Source organism: Syngnathus floridae, unplaced genomic scaffold, assembly GCF_059516105.1.
Source record: "Syngnathus floridae isolate MCC-2025c unplaced genomic scaffold, RoL_Sflo_1.0 HiC_scaffold_67, whole genome shotgun sequence".
Lineage (NCBI taxonomy): Eukaryota > Metazoa > Chordata > Actinopteri > Syngnathiformes > Syngnathidae > Syngnathus > Syngnathus floridae.
This window is the reverse complement of record NW_028284096.1, coordinates 135,315-154,196: the sequence shown is the minus strand read 5'-3', so window position 1 is coordinate 154,196 and position 18,882 is coordinate 135,315. Positions and strand designations below refer to the sequence as shown.

At 45.9% G+C, this 18,882-nt stretch overlaps 1 protein-coding gene and 2 long non-coding RNA genes across 3 annotated transcripts; all 3 read right to left on the bottom strand.

Moving 5' to 3' along the window:
* Positions 1–7,571: 7,571 nt before the first annotated feature.
* On the bottom strand, positions 7,572–9,989 carry LOC148378051 (janus kinase and microtubule-interacting protein 3-like). Its single transcript, XM_088368042.1, has 8 exons — positions 9,876–9,989; positions 9,589–9,651; positions 9,404–9,502; positions 9,085–9,318; positions 8,899–8,964; positions 8,769–8,837; positions 8,541–8,692; positions 7,572–7,581 (listed from the first exon to the last, which is right to left on the bottom strand). Exons 1-8 carry the CDS (start codon positions 9,942–9,944, stop codon positions 7,572–7,574), a joined length of 762 nt encoding a protein of 253 aa, XP_088224168.1. The 5' UTR covers positions 9,945–9,989.
* Positions 9,990–11,764: 1,775 nt separating this feature from the next.
* On the bottom strand, positions 11,765–12,442 carry LOC148378050 (uncharacterized). Its single transcript, XR_015856223.1, has 3 exons — positions 12,313–12,442; positions 12,075–12,188; positions 11,765–11,843 (listed from the first exon to the last, which is right to left on the bottom strand). It is a non-coding gene; the product is annotated as an uncharacterized LOC148378050 (long non-coding RNA).
* Positions 12,443–15,124: 2,682 nt separating this feature from the next.
* On the bottom strand, positions 15,125–16,639 carry LOC148378049 (uncharacterized). Its single transcript, XR_015856232.1, has 3 exons — positions 16,545–16,639; positions 16,356–16,432; positions 15,125–15,888 (listed from the first exon to the last, which is right to left on the bottom strand). It is a non-coding gene; the product is annotated as an uncharacterized LOC148378049 (long non-coding RNA).
* Between the last annotated feature and the right edge of the window lie 2,243 nt (positions 16,640–18,882).

The window sequence follows — 18,882 nt, the reverse complement described above, 5'->3', positions numbered from 1 at the left end:
ACTTAGCCTCTAACACTTAGCCTCTAGCATCTAGAAGGTAAATAAATAGGAAGGAAGGACTCACCGGTGACGCCTTCGCCCACGTCCAAGCGTTGTACTTTGTATTTTCATCCTTCTGACAGTGGAAAACATAGCCAACAAACACCGTGGAACCTAAACGAATAAAAGAAAACTATCATTTGGCCACAACCAACATTCACAGATACAACACAATGTGACGTGCGGGGTTGAGGTTAAAGGTTGAGTGAAGGGCCCTCGTTTTAAACTACTTTTTTGAAAAGGATTGGGAACAAGTAAGACGTATTTAATTTATTTAATGGGAAGTAGTAAGAGCTATATAATTTAATCTATGTATTATATTCTATTGTATTGTATTCTGTTGTATTCTTTTGGATTGTATTCACACTAACCCCACTAAAACTTCAGCCCACAAAAACTCGCCTCTGGCGCCTAGCCTCTGGCACTTAGCCTCTAACACTTAGCCTTTAACACTTAGCCTTTAACACTTAGCCTTTAACACTTAGCCTTTAACACTTAGCCTAGAAGGTGAATAAATAGGGTTAAAGGTTGAGTGAAGGGACCTCGTTTTAAACTACTTTTTTGAAAAGGAGTGGGAACAAGTAAGACGTATTTAATTTATTTAATGGGAAGTAGTAAGACTTATTAAATTTATTTAATCTACTTTTCTTCCCAGGCAAAATTTGATGTGCTGCAATTCCAAATTTCCAAAGTGAATGAAGGAATGAAGTCCTTTAAATTATGATTTTGTATAAATACTAGGCATTAACACAAAATCGACGGCACAAAATGGGCAGACTTTACTTGTTTGAAAAGGACTGGTTACAAGACAGACTTTTTTAATTTATTTAATGGGAAGAAGACTTATTTAGTTTAATTGATCTATTTTTGTTCCCTGGCAAAATTCGATTTGCTGCAATTCCAAATTTCCAAAGTGAATGAAGGAAAGAAGTCGTTTAAATTATGATTTTGTTTAAATACTAGGCATAGACACAAAATCTACGGCACAAAATGGGCAGACTTTACTTGTTTGAAGAGGACTGGTTACAAGACAGACTTTTCTGATTTATTTAATGGGAAGAAGACTTATTTAGTTTATTTAATCTATTTTTGTTCCCTGGCAAAATTGGATTTGCTGAAATTGTATTTTGCCAAATCTTGCCTTGAGACCTGATAGGAAGTATTAAACGCTTAGTTAAATCAATACAAGTTGGTAATAAGAGCGAGTAATGTTGGTTGAACCGATGAATGAAGGTTGAAAGCAATTTAAATTATGACTTTGTATAAATACTAGATATTAACAGAACATCTACTGCGCGAAATGGGCAGAGTTTACTTGTTTGAGAAGGAGTGGCTTATTCAAAACTAAGATTTATTTAATCTGTTTGTTCCCAGGCAAAATTGGATGTGATGCAATTCCAAACTTCACCACATGATGGTGCCCAATTTTGACTTCATAGGACATATTAAACACTTAGCTTGTTATTATGTTCAAGGTAATCAGATTTGTTTATTATTCTAATGGCCTCTTCAAAACTATTCTGGATTACTACTTTGGATCTATTCTACATTACTTGGCAACAACATACTCTGTAACAGATTAGGCAGTATAATCATATCTGTTAACTTGAGAGTGCCCACACTCAATCTACTTATCGTGATGTGTTAAATCAATTACTGTTAGACATTATTTGTCTGATAATCTACCAAATCTTTGAATTGAAGAATTTGTGATTTAATTAATAGCTTGTTGTTATGTTAAGGGTAATCAGACTTGTATATAATTCTAATGGCCTTCTTTTGAAAACTATTCTGAATTACAACTTTGGATCTTATATTACTTTGCAACAATCTACTCCGTGACAGATTAGGCAGTATAATCACATATGTTAACTTCAGTGCCCACACTGTATTTATTTATGGTTATTTGTTAAATCAAGTACTGTTAGACATGAAATAGGAAGTGTTTAACATAAATGTTATGGCTACTCACCATTGTAGCTCGCTCCTGGTCAATGATACGAGCCTCTTCTTGCAGTGGAAAACTTGCAGCCAACAAACACCGTGGAACCTAAAGGAATGAAATTAAACATTAACATTTCGCCTCGACCAATTTTCACACGTACAACGCAACGCGGCTACACTTCTGCTATTACAAACGTAAATCTCCTTAAACACAATGAGTGTTACTTACCGTGTACGCTCTAGACGGTCCAGTTGCAAGCAGAAAATAAAGATATTTCTGTTGATAATCGTCGCTGCTCAGTGGCTCACGGCCATCGCGCCAACAGATTTGAATCGGAGGTTCGGGCAATTACGTCATATCCGCGGCACATGACTGCGACGTAATACCCGCTTATCTGAAACGGCAGTTAAAAGTAGAGTTACATCAAGTTTTCTTGGAACCTAAACGAATGAAAGAAAACTATCATTTGGCCACAACCAACATTCACAGATACAACACAACGTGCGGGGTTGAGGTTAAAGATTGAGTGAAGGGCCCTCGTTTTAAACTACTGTTTTGAAAAGTAGTGGGAACAAGTAAGACGTATTTAATTTATTTAATGGGAAGTAGTAAGACTTATTAAATTTATTTAATCTACTTTTCTTCCCAGGCAAAATTTGATGTGCTGCAATTCCAAATTTCCAAAGTGAATGAAGGAATGAAGTCCTTTAAATTATGATTTTGTATAAATACTAGGCATTAACACAAAATCGACGGCACAAAATGGGCAGACTTTACTTGTTTGAAAAGGACTGGTTACAAGACAGACTTTTTTAATTTATTTAATGGGAAGAAGACTTATTTAGTTTAATTGATCTATTTTTGTTCCCTGCCAAAATTCGATTTGCTGCAATTCCAAATTTCCAAAGTGAATGAAGGAAAGAAGTCGTTTAAATTATGATTTTGTTTAAATACTAGGCATAGACACAAAATCTACGGCACAAAATGGGCAGACTTTACTTGTTTGAAGAGGACTGGTTACAAGACAGACTTTTCTGATTTATTTAATGGGAAGAAGACTTATTTAGTTTATTTAATCTATTTTTGTTCCCTGGCAAAATTGGATTTGCTGAAATTGTATTTTGCCAAATCTTGCCTTGAGACCTGATAGGAAGTATTAAACGCTTAGTTAAATCAATACAAGTTGGTAATAAGAGCGAGTAATGTTAGTTGAACCGATGAATAAAGGTTGAAAGCAATTTAAATTATGACTTTGTATAAATACTAGATATTAACAGAACATCTACTGCGCGAAATGGGCAGAGTTTACTTGTTTGAGAAGGAGTGGCTTATTCAAAACTAAGATTTATTTAATCTGTTTGTTCCCAGGCAAAATTGGATGTGATGCAATTCCAAATTTCACCACATGATGGTGCCCAATTTTGACTTCATAGGACATATTAAACACTTAGCTTGTTATTATGTTCAAGGTAATCAGATTTGTTTATCATTCTAATGGCCTCTTCAAAACTATTCTGGATTACTACTTTGGATCTATTCTACATTACTTGGCAACAACATACTCTGTAACAGATTAGGCAGTATAATCACATATGTTAACTTGAGAGTGCCCACACTCAATCTACTTATCGTGATGTGTTAAATCAATTACTGTTAGACATTATTTGTCTGATAATCTACCAAATCTTTGAATTGAAGAATTTGTGATTCTAATGGCCTTCTTTTGAAAGCTATTCTGAATTACAACTTTGGATCTTATATTACTTTGCAACAATCTACTCCGTGACAGATTAGGCAGTATAATCACATATGTTAACTTCAGTGCCCACACTGTATTTATTTATGGTTATTTGTTAAATCAAGTACTGTTAGACATGAAATAGGAAGTGTTTAACATAAATGTTATGGCTACTCACCATTGTAGCTCGCTCCTGGTCAATGATACGAGCCTCTTCTTGCAGTGGAAAACTTGCAGCCAACAAACACCGTGGAACCTAAAGGAATGAAATTAAACATTAACATTTCGCCTCGACCAATTTTCACACGTACAACGCAACGCGGCTACACTTCTGCTATTACAAACGTAAATCTCCTTAAACACAATGAGTGTTACTTACCGTGTACGCTCTAGACGGTCCAGTTGCAAGCAGAAAATAAAGATATTTCTGTTGATAATCGTCGCTGCTCAGTGGCTCACGGCCATCGCGCCAACAGATTTGAATCGGAGGTTCGGGCAATTACGTCATATCCGCGGCACATGACTGCGACGTAATACCCGCTTATCTGAAACGGCAGTTAAAAGTAGAGTTACATCAAGTTTTCTTGGAACCTAAACGAATGAAAGAAAACTATCATTTGGCCACAACCAACATTCACAGATACAACACAACGTGCGGGGTTGAGGTTAAAGATTGAGTGAAGGGCCCTCGTTTTAAACTACTGTTTTGAAAAGGAGTGGGAACAAGTAAGACGTATTTAATTTATTTAATGGGAAGTAGTAAGACTTATTAAATTTATTTAATCTACTTTTCTTCCCAGGCAAAATTTGATGTGCTGCAATTCCAAATTTCCAAAGTGAATGAAGGAATGAAGTCCTTTAAATTATGATTTTGTATAAATACTAGGCATTAACACAAAATCGACGGCACAAAACGGGCAGACTTTACTTGTTTGAAAAGGACTGGTTACAAGACAGACTTTTTTAATTTATTTAATGGGAAGAAGACTTATTTAGTTTAATTGATCTATTTTTGTTCCCTGCCAAAATTCGATTTGCTGCAATTCCAAATTTCCAAAGTGAATGAAGGAAAGAAGTCGTTTAAATTATGATTTTGTTTAAATACTAGGCATAGACACAAAATCTACGGCACAAAATGGGCAGACTTTACTTGTTTGAAGAGGACTGGTTACAAGACAGACTTTTCTGATTTATTTAATGGGAAGAAGACTTATTTAGTTTATTTAATCTATTTTTGTTCCCTGGCAAAATTGGATTTGCTGAAATTGTATTTTGCCAAATCTTGCCTTGAGACCTGATAGGAAGTATTAAACGCTTAGTTAAATCAATACAAGTTGGTAATAAGAGCGAGTAATGTTGGTTGAACCGATGAATGAAGGTTGAAAGCAATTTAAATTATGACTTTGTATAAATACTAGATATTAACAGAACATCTACTGCGCGAAATGGGCAGAGTTTACTTGTTTGAGAAGGAGTGGCTTATTCAAAACTAAGATTTATTTAATCTGTTTGTTCCCAGGCAAAATTGGATGTGATGCAATTCCAAATTTCACCACATGATGGTGCCCAATTTTGACTTCATAGGACATATTAAACACTTAGCTTGTTATCATGTTCAAGGTAATCAGATTTGTTTATCATTCTAATGGCCTCTTCAAAACTATTCTGGATTACTACTTTGGATCTATTCTACATTACTTGGCAACAACATACTCTGTAACAGATTAGGCAGTATAATCACATATGTTAACTTGAGAGTGCCCACACTCAATCTACTTATCGTGATGTGTTAAATCAATTACTGTTAGACATTATTTGTCTGATAATCTACCAAATCTTTGAATTGAAGAATTTGTGATTTAATTAATAGCTTGTTCAGGGTAATCAGACTTGTATATAATTCTAATGGCCTTCTTTTGAAAACTATTCTGAATTACAACTTTGGATCTTATATTACTTTGCAACAATCTACTCGGTGACAGATTAGGCAGTATAATCACATATGTTAACTTCAGTGCCCACACTGTATTTATTTATGGTTATTTGTTAAATCAAGTACTGTTAGACATGAAATAGGAAGTGTTTAACATAAATGTTATGGCTACTCACCATTGTAGCTCGCTCCTGGTCAATGATATGAGCCTCTTCTTGCAGTGGAAAACTTGCAGCCAACAAACACCGTGGAACCTAAAGGAATGAAATTAAACATTAACATTTCGCCCGGACCAACATTCACACGTACAACGCAACGCGGCTACACTTCTGCTATTACAAACGTAAATCTCCTTAAACACAACGAGTGTTACTTACCGTGTACGCTCTAGGCAAAATTGGATGTGATGCAATTCCAAATCTATCTGAAACGGCAGTTAAAAGTAGAGTTACATCAAGTTTTCTTTTTTAATCAACACAATCATTTACAACCGTTGACCAGAAAGAATCGTCGAAATTCGACGTCCCCCACAAACGCCACGCTCACTCGCTTTTCAGGGCAACAAAAGTACTTCTTTTTAAAAACGATGAGTTGTACTTACCGTGTACGCTCTGGACGGTCCAGTTGCAAGCAGAAAATAAAAATATTTCTCTTGTTAGTCGTATGTTACCATCCGCCGTGTCTTTGTCAACATCGCCGCCATTTTCCTACTTCCTGCTGCGAGCCACGCCCACGGATTTAAATTTGGGCGGAAGCTCTTTCCATTGGCGTCGTTTTCGCGTATAGCAAATCCGATTGGTTGGGAAGGGTGCACGGTTATGCAGCCGAGGGGTCCTGTGATCGGTGGGATGTAAAGTAGGCGTCGACGTCACGTCCGCGTCACGTGACCACGACGTGGCAGACGTCATATAGCAACCGCTGTTTTGTTTAGTAGACTTACAGTTGTTATGCATTGACATAATGGCGCACACACCAAATAGATTTAAATAAATTAAATAATTCTTCTGCCCACTCTCTTTTAAACAAGTTAACTCTCCCCGCGGATTTGAATTCCGGCGAAAGTTACGCCCATCGACGTCACGTATGTCACGTGACCACGACGTGGCAGATGTCATATAGCAACCGCTGTTTTGTTTAGTAGATTTACAGTTGTTATGCATTGGCATAATGGTGTGCACTCAAAATAGATTTAAATAAATTAAATATTTCTTCTGCCTACTCCCTTTTAAACAAGTTAACTCTGCCCACGTCCATTGACGTCTTGTCTGCGTCACGTGACCACGACGTAGCGACGTCATATAGTAACCGCTGTTTTGACCAGTAGACTTAGTTATTATGCGTTGACATAATGGCGCACTGGTTAGCATGGCCACCTCTTAAGCATGATGATGCGGGTTCGACGCCTGATCAATGTTAGCATGGAGTGAGCTGAAGTGCATGGCGCTGAAGATTTGAATCTTTGAAATGCGCTGAGGTCTGACATATCAGGCAGAATGGTTTGCCATCACGTTCAACAAAAAATAGAAACTTTCCCACTCTGATTAAAACGTCCTGTGTTCATCTACGTATTTTCGTTTTGCTGTGCATCTTTTCCCTGCCATTTCGAGAGCCCAATTGACACTCATAGTTTAAAGAAATGTGTTTGCCCATCCTACTTTGTGGAATTTCACCACATGCGCTTTTGACCAAAATACCAAATTGAACTCAAGTGAAGCCAACACGCACAACCCCCCCCCCCCACACACACACACACACACAAATGTTGATATGAACATAAAAGAGCCGCATGCGGTTCGGGAGTTGCGGCTTGGCCAAACCTGTACTATACAACTTTATTTGTATAAAATTTTCACAACAGCTGTCACACAAACAAAGCGGGAAAAACCGAAGACGTGCGTGTTCCGCCCACGCTGGATTTATTTGCACCTTTGAAAAGACACCGTATTGCCGCAGATGTGGCAAAGAGTACTTTTGGGCATCTGAGACGGAAGGATGTCCAAAGCATCACGTCACCTGCTCTGGTAGGCATGGTGGTGGGACGTTGAGGTCAACCGCTTTGGGGTTGGCTGAATCTTTGATCGCAGGATGCCACACACTTGAAGACAGAAGCAGAAAATCAGAGCTAAATGCAAAATGTACTCACCGGTGACTCCAATTTTTTTCCCCCCTGAAGAAACAGCTGGACGGGTGGCCCCGGCTGGCCAGTGGGACTCTTGTTATTCTGACCCTTTTTAGTGCGCGTTTGGGGCAACAACCGTTTTTTGTGGCGCTCTCTTCTGGTTCAAAAGTGCCCTGCATGTGAATTTGCTTTTCCTGCCTTCTGATTGGATGAGCGCCGGTGTGACGCGGTGCCTCTGTCACCGTGGCGGGGGGTATACGTTGGCATCGGAGCGTCTGCCAACGTCTGAGACCGGCTGGCAGTGTATCGGAGGTGTCGAGTGCGGTGCCGCTGGAGCTCACTCACCAGCTGGTGTTAGGGCCACAGAATGAAGGCCAAGGAGAAGAATAGAAAGAGAAACAGAAACTTCTCCTCCAATTGTTTGATTTGTCTCTTCTGAGCTTCGATGAATTCTTTCAGCTCTTTGTTCCTCTAGGACGGACAAATGGAAAGTGGCATTCAAAAGCCAGTAAGCGTGCAAGTAAGTGCCGGGCTGGCTTTGGGCCCTTACCTGTTGCGCGCTGTGCAGCAGATCCATTCTCTCTTGGAGGATGCAAGCGTCGCGCTCCCTCAACTCGCACATCAGGGCTCGCTTCCATTGGTCCACGGCGCTCCTAAGCTCTTCTCTCTGATCCGCCGTCAGCACGTCATTCACGCCAGCGTGGCTGGCTTTTTCGCCGTCCGTGGCGGGGCAGTCCCGCTGCGGTAGCGCCTCGTACAACATGGCCTCCAGCTCCAGGATCCTCTGGGCCGCAATCCTCGTCCATCAGTGGTCCGGCGGGAGATTTGAGGGCGGCTTACCTTATGAGCCTGGTCCATGGAACACTTCCTGAAGTCCAACTCTTCATCCAGGTAGCCCTTCTGCTTGCAGAACATATCCTAGCACAGCTCAAGGTCAGAATTGTTGGGGCACATTGCCGGAGTTCCCCTTGGCTGATGTCGCGTGTCTGTCTACCTTCTCACTTTCAATGTCCAACATCTTCTGTTGAAGTGCTGACTTGGTCACTTTGATGTATTCTAACCACTGAGGAAAGGCTGCTGTCACATAAGCAGAATGCGAGAGCGTGCGTGGACGTGCGCGTTACCTTCTCGGCTAGGGTGAGAAGGGTCCTGGCGTGAATCACGACCACCTGCTCCTCGTTGGTGAGATTCTGCAAGAGCCCAAAGGCACAGCGTCAACAAGCTTCTTTCAGCGCAAAGCCTTCCAAAAGTCACATTTGAGCCGCCGAGTCTCGTGGAGTGCGAACATAAGGAGTTCGACATACACTTACGGCGTTATAGCCCAGGATGTCCAGCTTCTTCATCAGATCACTGATGACGATGTCCGGGGGAAAGGCGCAAGGAGCAATGTAAGGTGTTCTGGGACCTCGGGTTAAGGTTAGGGTTGCGAGGGACGCCTTACGTACGCTCACGCCCTCGGCCTCGCAGTAGATCTGCAAAGGGCTGAGGCCGTCTGGGAAACGGACTTGCAGAAACTTCAAGACGGGGGAGCGCCACTCCCTCTCCTGAAAGGCAGAGGCATGCATCCGTCCGTCCGTCCGTCCGTCCGTCACATCTCTGGCCTCAACACGCTTGTGCGAGTCTTCCCACCTCCAGCTCCAGGATGCGGAACTCAAGCAGTTCGTTTTGGTCTCGGATATCCTGGATGTGCTCTTTCAGACGCGCTTCTTCCGCCTCCATCCGCCTGACCTGAAAAGACAGTCAGACCTCATCTGCGGGGCTTCCCGACAGGTGTGACGCCAAGCGACTCCGCCCAGCGCCTTTCTTTCCGTCACCTTTTCCGCCAACTGCTGATTGCTCTGACGCAGCAGCTGCTTCTCCTCCACCCACTTGACATTCTAGAAGAGACAAACGCGTGGACAGCTTTGGAATGTTGTGTCATTTTCATCCACAAATTCTTTGGTTGACTGGAAAATGACATTTGCTTTTCTCCGCATTTTCCCAGCCACGTTCGGGGGGGGGTGGGGGGGGGGGGGGTTGGTCCAGTAATGCCAGACGGATGAGTGACTGAAGAATGTAGCTATTTTGTCTGAGAAAAAGGTGTGCTCATTGATGAGCTTACCTGTCCTTGTTGCTTCAGCGCTGACTCCAGATCTGCTACTCTGCTTTGATAGTGACCCATTTCTACCATCAGCTTTTCTCTGGTCTGAAAGGAGGAGGAGGGAGGCTCCTCCTCCTCCTTTCAGACCAGAGAACACCCGAGGCTGGGTGAGAACGGGGAGGCTGCGACCCGGCCGGGGGTTGCGGGAAGGGGCGCCACCTTGATCTCCTTCTCGGCGTCGTAGTCCCCTTCGCTGGTCTGGGCTAGCAGAGCGTAGGCTCGTTGCAGCGCTTGATATTCTTGCGTCAGCTGGCGGTAGCGAAGCTCCGCCTCTTCATGCACACACCAATGCAACACAGCACTAGTACCAGAATCAGTCAGACCGGCGACAAAGCACCCGCGACGCAAAGACGAGTCCGATTCCAGGCTGAAGAGGAATGTTTGGTGCCAATACGCTGGCAGAAATGGCGGGCTACCTCTTCGGGTTCCGTGTCGGGGGTTCTGTCGGTGTGAAAAGACAAGGACGATCCGTCCGAGTCCACCAACACGTCTTCGTCGTAGCCGTAAAATGTTTCGATGACCTGCGGGCGCGGAAGCAAACATCTCTCTGAACAAACTGAAGCGACACCTCACGATGAATCGACGAGAGGAACGATAGCGAGAAAAAGGCCATTTCATCTTGCGCAACACCAAGCAGCCGCAAACAAACAGACTCACCTTGCAGGACCTCACGCTTTGTTCCTCCTCAGAGATTCTCGACGTCGGTATCGTAGCAGCAAATCTCTCTCCTGTCGACACAAATAATCCGCCTTTGAGATTCTTTGGATGCAAAGGGAACGAACGGCTCCGGCGCAGAAACAAACGCGACTCACAATGACATTTCTGACATGAGCTCCTGTCTCCAGAGCCTGAAAAACACGTCACCGGCGATGATTGGAGGGACGCTCGTCTTTTCCAAAAGTGACAACTACAGGGTGTGTCAGGGTTTTCCAGATTATCTTTATCGTATCATTGTGTTGCTTTGACTTTGACTGCGACCTGTAATAAATAATATTATTTATCCCCTATTTATCCCTATCGCTTATCCCTTCCTACACAAAGTTGTAAAACACCCCTTGCTATGTTTTGACTAGAGGTCAAGGGCTTCCTCTATTCAATCCACTCTTACACCCACCCTGTTTCTCTTAATTAAAATGCTCGTGCAGGAGCCGAGAGTCAGACTTCATTCGTACAACGGATGGACTCTCCACCTGCAGGTGTCCAAAAGAACTTACTTGTCTCCCGTGTGGTTCTTGCAAAATAAGTTGGAGCGAGCGCAACTCTAACAGGGTGCATTTTGCCACTAGCTGCCTACGGACAATGACGTCGCGCTCGCGGCTCATGGTTGACGGGCTGAGCAGCCGGGCAAGTCCGTCGTTTTCAGCGCACAGCGAGTGGCAAAGGCGCTGACAAAACGGGAGCTTTGAGCTGCTGAAAACGGCAAAACAAGTCTAAAGCGTGTTCAAACGCGTGCGCACAATGCTCCTGCTTGAAAGGTCGGAATTTAAGGGGCCAATTTTTTGGATGGCGGCCGCCGGCCAAGCTTTGGACGGAAAAGGTTTCCTGGCGACAGCGAGCGAGCGCGGCGCTGCCGTACGTGCACCGAGTCGCCTGCCTGAAGACCTTGGACAAGTCGTCGATGATGTGCCGCTGCTCCACAACTTGAAGGAACTCCATTTCACCGTCCTGCTGGCCGCAACCGCGGTCCAGGTCATTGAGCGAACTAGGCCTTCTCTGTGGAACACAAATGCAGTGGACTCTGTTGGCACGCCGCCGTTGTCCGCGTCGACTTACCAAGCTTGCCATCTCCTCGTTCTCCTGGGTGACAAAGCGCACTTTGTTTTCAAGGCGACACAGCACCAGCGAGAGTTCTTCATTCTTCCTGCTCAGGCGTTTGTTTTTGTACAGGAGTGGCAGAAACTGGCTTTCTGTTTCTCTCAGTCGCTTTAGCTGCAAGCATGAAGTGCGGGATGTGAAAGACGCACAACACGCGGGCCAGAACGTATCCATTCCTTTTGCATCGGTTTGAACGGAATCGTGGCTTTGGCTCCCAATAAAAGACATCTACCAGGCAACCGACTCGCCGCGCCGCTCAACTAATAAGCAAGCGCAATGGGTGCCTCGCTGGATGGCGCGCATCAAACGTAGCGCAAACCTTCAAGCGTGCCGTCAATAAATTACCAGTTCATTGCGCTCTTCAGAAAGCAGGGCGTTTCGATCCTCCAGTTTCCTGATGACTGCGCTGAGCTCAGCGATTTTCAGATGAAACCGTCGCGTGTCCCGATCCTCCTGAGACTGAAAACGCCCCGCAACACACACACACAAGCACTCGTTCAAAGTTCAAAACTGTTTTTGTGCTACCTTCCTCCAGCAACGAACTAAGTCATGCGTACTGCAAGTGTGTGATGAGGTGGCTTACGCAATAAAGAGGATTGCTAGTAGCGGCGTTGACCCCACTTCCAGGGTAGTTTAGGCCCGCCCTTTGGGAATCCCTCAGGGCAGCGATCTGCTGCTCGGCAGCCTGAGTCTGCAGCTGAAGGCGGTGGACGTGGCCGGCCCCAGGGCTTCATCCAAAACACTAACCGCTCTGTCTTTCAGCTTGATCTCATCCGTCTGGATGTACAAACGGGGAGCGCTCAGGCAGGCGGGCAAACTCATTTGCCAGAATTGTGACAAAAACAAAGAGAGCAACCGGCCAATTTTTTTCTTGAATCGACTAGAACACCTTTGCTGTGACAAAAGCGAAGCGAGCAACCGGACATTTTCTTCTTGTGAAATAGAATAGAATAGAATGCCTTAGGTGTCATTGCACTGCAGGTATACAACGAAATTGGGAACATAGCCACGCACCGCGCATCTGATCAGTCCTACCAGTCGGCGGATCTCCCTCTCGCAGTCTCTCTTGGTTCGGCTCAGCTCCTCCCGATGCTGGTGATGAGCCGATCGGAGCTCGGCCGCTCGGGACTGCCAGGCCTGCTGGGCCGCTGCCAGGGCTTCTTCCGCGCTCCTGGTGGAGGCGACACCGCTCGGTCTCCCGACACCGCCGCGTCTCCTCCACCTCCGCCAGCAAAGCGCCCCCCCTCCTCACCTGAGCAGACATTGCGCCACACCGGGCCGTTGAGACCGCAACGGAGCGCCGCGACGCTTACTGGGGACAAGCTACACAATACGGTAGCGGCCGCATCGAAGCCCGACGTGGCGTGCGGATAGTCAGACACGGATAGAGCGGATCACCTTGTCCATGGAGCCGTCCCTCAGGCTGAGGACCAAGGCATTCAGTCGCTGGATCTCTCCATCTTTGATTTTGATCACTCTCATCAGCTCCATTTCATGCTGCCGCAGTAATGTCTCCCTGGTAATGGCTAACTCTTTCTGCTTCTCCTCATGGAGTTTGCTTTTGAGTTCCGTCATGGCGGCGGTGGCACGGTGGTGCTCCGCCCGCAGGTCCTGACTTCTCTCTCTCTCCAGACAGCTGACCTGACATGACTTAGACTTAGACTTAGACAAACTTTATTGTCATCTTGTCTGCACATGGTGCATACAAAACGAAATTCCGTTGCATACGTCTTACAACAAAGTAGTGATATTGCAGTTGAATAGAAGTAACATATCCTATGAATATATATATATATACATATATACTATATATATATATATATATATATATTAAAAATAAGTGCAGCAGTGATAATTATGCAATAGTGCAAGTAGGCAAAACAGTATTCAAGAGTGTGCAGAGGAATGCTAAACCATGTATTAAACTTCTATTTAAAGGGTTTATACAAGTTCAGTAAAGTTGGTAGTGCGAGATAGTGCAAGATAGAGGTCCGTAGTGTCATAAAGTACAGTTCTGTGAATGTGTGATGCAGAGTTCAGTTTAGAGCTCAACAGTTCTAGTGTTCAACAGTCTGATGACAGCAGGGAAAAAGCTGTTGCAGAACCTGGTGGACCTGCAGCGGATGCTGCAAACCTCTTCCCAGAGGGCAGCAGGGAGAACAGTCCATGGTGGGGGTGTGATGGGTCATTGATGATGTTACGGGCACGGGACATGCAGCGCTGAGATGAAATGTCCTGAATGGAGGGAAGAGGAGCCCCTATGATCCTCTCTGCTGTCCTCACCACTCTCCTCACGTTCTTCCAATCGGAGGCGGTGCAGCCTCCACACCACACAGAGAGACAGCTTGTCAGAATGCTCTCTATGGTGCTCCTGTAGAACGTCCTCATGATGGGTGGGGGCAGGTGGGCTCTCCTCATCCTCCGCAGGAAGTACAAGCGCTTCTGTGCCCTCTTGACCAGTGCCGTAGTGTTCATAGTCCAGGTGAGGTCTTCTGTGATGTGGACCCCCAGGAATTTGGTGGTGCTGACCACCTCCACAGCTGAGCTGTTGATGATCAGTGGAGCGTGGTGAGGCTGTTTTTTCCTGAAGTCGACGATGATCTCCTTCATCTTCTCCTCATTCAGGATCAGGCTGTTTTCTCTGCACCAGCCCACCAGCTGCTCCACCTCCTCTCTGTAGTCCAGGTCGTTGTTGTCTCTGATGAGCCCCACCACCGTTGTGTCGTCTGCTGACTTCACGATGTGATTGGTGGTGAACCTGAGGACGCAGTCGTGTGTCATCAGGGTGCACAGCAGGGGGCTCAGGACGCAGCCCTGAAGGGAGCCTGTGCTGAGGGTGATGACATCAGAGGTGTTCTGTCCGACCCGGACTGACTGAGGTCTGTTGGTGAGGAAGTCTAGCAGCCAGTTGCGAAGGGGGGTGTTGAAGCCCAGGTGTTCCAATTTTCCTACCAGATGCTGTGGGATGATGGTGTTAAACGCTGAGCTGAAGTCCAGGAACAGCCTCCGCACATGGGTGTTCTTCTCCTCCAGGTGAGCCAGGCTCAGGTGAAGAACGGAGGAGATGGCGTCCTGAGTGGAGCGGTTTTGCCGGTCGGCAAACTGGAACGGGTCAAATAATAGGGGGAGTCTGGAAACGATGTGACCTTTAAGCAGCCTTTCGAAGCACTTCATCATAACCGGAGTCAGTGCAACAGGCCGGTAATCATTAAATGAGGTGATTTGAGGTTTCTTCGGCACCGGAATGATGGAGGCAGTCTTAAAGCACGCCGGCACTGTGGCTTGGCCCAGCGAGGTGTTAAAAATGTCTGTGATGACCCCAGCCAGATGACTTGCACATTCCCTGAACACACGCCCAGGAATGTTGTCGGGGCCAGGGGCCTTACAGGGGTTGACTCTCCTCAGGGTCTTCAACACATCGGCGGAGTCAAGGCAGAGTACCTCCTCTTCCTGATGGGGGACAGTTTTAACTGCTGGAGTGCCGTTTAGTGCCTCGAACCTCCCAAAGAAGTTATTTAGACCATTTAGAAAGTCAACATCAACTACACCCACCGGGGGGGGGGGAGGGTGAGTTGTAGTCTGTAATCGCCCGTATGCCTTGCCACATACTCCTGATGTTTTTGACGTCGTGGAAACGATCCTGAAATTTTCGACTGCGGTCTCGCTTCGCTATCCTGATGGCACGGTTCAAGTTGGCTCTCGCTGTCCTCAGTGTCTCCTTGTCGCCAGACTTGAAGGCAGAGTTCCGCGCTCGTAGCGTTTGACGTACCTCCTCAGTCATCCAGGGTCGTTGGTTGCCCCGGGTGATGATATTCTTAGTGGTGCTGACGTCCTCGGTGCATTTGTTGATGTAGGCTGACACAGTCATGGCACACGCATGTCTAATCTACATCGGGAAAACTGGGAGGGAGGGAGGCAGGCAGGGAGGCAGGCAGGGAGGCAGGCAGGGAGGCAGGCAGTGTCTGTCTGTTGAGGTTTTCACCTTGTTCTTCTCCTGCTGAAGTTCTAACTGGACGTCCATCAGTTTGGTTCTCAGCTCGTCATTGGCGGCCTGAAGGGCGTCCGTTCGCTCCGCCTTGGCCCGCCCTGCCGGAGCTCGTTTGGACATCTCTTACTCGAGTCTCGCCCGGTCGTCAGTCAGAGATCACAACATTTGTACCTGGAGAGCACAAACGCAGCGCTGTTTTCCACTGGCTTCGAACTCAACTTCAATCGGTACCGTAACTTACAACATCATAAACCTAGAACTAGCTTGACTTATTCATTGAATAAATGCATTTGGTTCTTCAAAACTGCATCACGCAACATAGCGTGACCGAGACGGCCGTTATCCACCTGCGTGAAGTTATTTGGTGAAATGAATGAGATGTTTAAGACACCATCGTTCTGTCTCTATGTAGATGAAGGGAAATAATCGATTGCTGAAGGTCCAAAGGTGTTGTGATAAACAAATAAACATATTAGTGATTAGTGACATATTTGTGATAAACATATTAGGCAGGATAATCACATATGTTAACGTGACTGCCCACACTGTATTTATTTATGGTTATTTGTTAAATCGAGTACTGTTAGACATGAAATAGGAAGTGTTTAACATAAATGGAAGACGAAAGGGGTACTCACCATTGTAGCTCCTGCTGGTCAATGATACGAGCCTCTTCTTGCAGTGGAAAACATACAGCCAACAAACACCGTGGAACCTAAAGGAATGAAATTAAACATTAACATTTAGCCTCAACCAACATTCACAGATACAACGCAACGCAAACTACACAAACGTAAATCTTTTTAAACACAATGAGTTGTACTTACCGTGTACGCTCTAGACGGTCCACTTGCAAGCAGAAAATAAAGATATTTCTGTTGATAATCGTCGTGTTTGTATCCGGTGTCTCGCTCAAGGCCATTGCGCCCACAGATTTGAATTTTGGCGAGAGTTCAGCCTATTGACGTCATTTCCGCGGTGTAATACCCGCATATCTGAAACGGCAAAGTTAAGAGTAGAGTTAAATAAAGTTTTTAGTCAACGCAATAATTTACAACCGTTGACCAGTCGAAATAATCGTCGAAATTTGGCGTCTGTGGCTGGAAGCAGACGCCGAGTTCGACATTCCTCCCAAACGCCACACTCCCTCGCTTTTCAGGGCTAAAAAAAAAACAGTTGTAATTACCTTGTACGCTCTAGACGGTCAAGTTGCAAGCTGAAAACAAAAATATTTGCCTTGTTAGTCATCGTGTTACTAACCGCTGTGTCTTGTTTGCCATAATTGCCGCTTTCCTACTTCCTGTTGCAAGCCACGCCCACGGATTATAATTTTGCCGTGAGTTCCGCCTATTGACGTCATGTCCGCGTCACATGACTGCGACGTAATATTATCTAAAACTGTTTGTGCGGTATTGTGTTGTTCTGTGCGGTATTGTGTTATTCTGTGCGGCGTCGTGTTGTTCTGTGCGGCGTCGTGTTGTTCAGTGCGACGTCGTGTTGTTCAGTGCGGCATGGTGTTGTTCAGTGCGGCATGGTGTTGTTCAGTGCGGCATGGTGTTGTTCAGTGCGGCATGGTGTTGTTCAGTGCGGCATAATGTTGTTCAGTGCGCCATAATGTTGTTCAGTGCGGCATGGTGTTGTTCAGTGCGGGATGGTGTTGTTCAGTGCAGGATGGTGTTGTTCAGTGCGGCATGGTGTTGTTCAATGCGGCATGGTGTTGTTCAGTGCGGGATGGTGTTGTTCAGTGCAGGATGGTGTTGTTCAGTGCGGCATGGTGTTGTTCAATGCGGCATGGTGTTGTTCAGTGCGGGATGGTGTTGTTCAGTGCGGCATGGTGTTGTTCAGTGCGGCATAATGTTGTTCAGTGCGGCATGGTGTTGTTCAGTGCGGCATGGTGTTGTTCAGTGCGGCATGGTGTTGTTCAGTGCGGCATGGTGTTGTCCAGTGCGGAATGGTGTTGTTCAGTGCGGCATGGTGTTGTTCAGTCCGGGATGGTGTTGTTCAATGCGGGATCGTGTTGTTCAGTGCGGGGTGGTGTTGTTCAGTGCGGGATGGTGTTGTTCAGTGCGGCATGGTGTTGTTCAATGCGGCATGGTGTTGTTCAGTGCGGGATGGTGTTGTTCATTGCGGCATGGTGTTGTTCAGTGCGACATAATGTTGTTCAGTGCGGCATGGTGTTGTTCAGTGCGGCATAATGTTGTTCAGTGCGGCATGGTGTTGTTCAGTGCGGCATGGTGTTGTTCAGTGCGGCATGGTGTTGTTCAGTGCGGCATGGTGTTGTTCAGTGCAGGATGGTGTTGTTCAGTGCGGCATGGTGTTGTTCAATGCGGCATGGTGTTGTTCAGTGCGGGATGGTGTTGTTCAGTGCGGCATGGTGTTGTTCAGTGCGGCATAATGTTGTTCAGTGCGGCATGGTGTTGTTCAGTGCGGCATGGTGTTGTTCAGTGCGGCATGGTGTTGTTCAGTGCGGCATGGTGTTGTTCAGTGCGGAATGGTGTTGTTCAGTGCGGCATGGTGTTGTTCAGTGCGGGATGGTGTTGTTCAATGCGGGATCGTGTTGTTCAGTGCGGGGTGGTGTTGTTCAGTGCGGGATGGTGTTGTTCAGTGCAGGATGGTGTTGTTCAGTCCGGCATGGTGTTGTTCAATGCAGGATCGTGTTGTTCAGTGCAGCATAATGTTGTTCAGTGCAGCATGGTGTTGTTCAGTGCGGCATGGTGTTGTTCAATGCGGCATGGTGTTGTTCAGTGCGGGATGGTGTTGTTCAGTGCGGCATGGTGTTTTTCAGTGCGGCATAATGTTGTTCAGTGCGGCATGGTGTTGTTCAGTGCGGCATGGTGTTGTTCAGTGCGGCATGGTGTTGTTCAGTGCGGCATAATGTTGTTCAGTGCGGCATGGTGTTGTTCAGTGCGGCATGGTGTTGTTCAGTGCGGCATGGTGTTGTTCAGTGCGGCATGGTGTTGTTCAGTGCAGGATGGTGTTGTTCAGTGCAGGATGGTGTTGTTCAATGCGGCATGGTGTTGTTCAGTGCGGGATGGTGTTGTTCAGTGCAGGATGGTGTTGTTCAGTGCGGCATGGTGTTGTTCAGTGCAGGATGGTGTTGTTCAATGCGGGATGGTGTTGTTCAGTGCGGGATGGTGTTGTTCAGTGCAGGATGGTGTTGTTCAG

Coding starts and splice junctions, on each gene's coding strand:
- LOC148378051 (XM_088368042.1), bottom strand. CDS start 9,944: ATGGTAGAAATGGGTCACTATCAAAGCAGAGTAGCAGATCTGGAGTCA. Junction 9,503..9,588: donor ATCAGCAGTTGGCGGAAAAG/GTGACGGAAAGA, acceptor CTGTCTTTTCAG/GTCAGGCGGATGGAGGCGGA. Junction 8,693..8,768: donor TGGACATTGAAAGTGAGAAG/GTAGACAGACAC, acceptor GAGCTGTGCTAG/GATATGTTCTGCAAGCAGAA.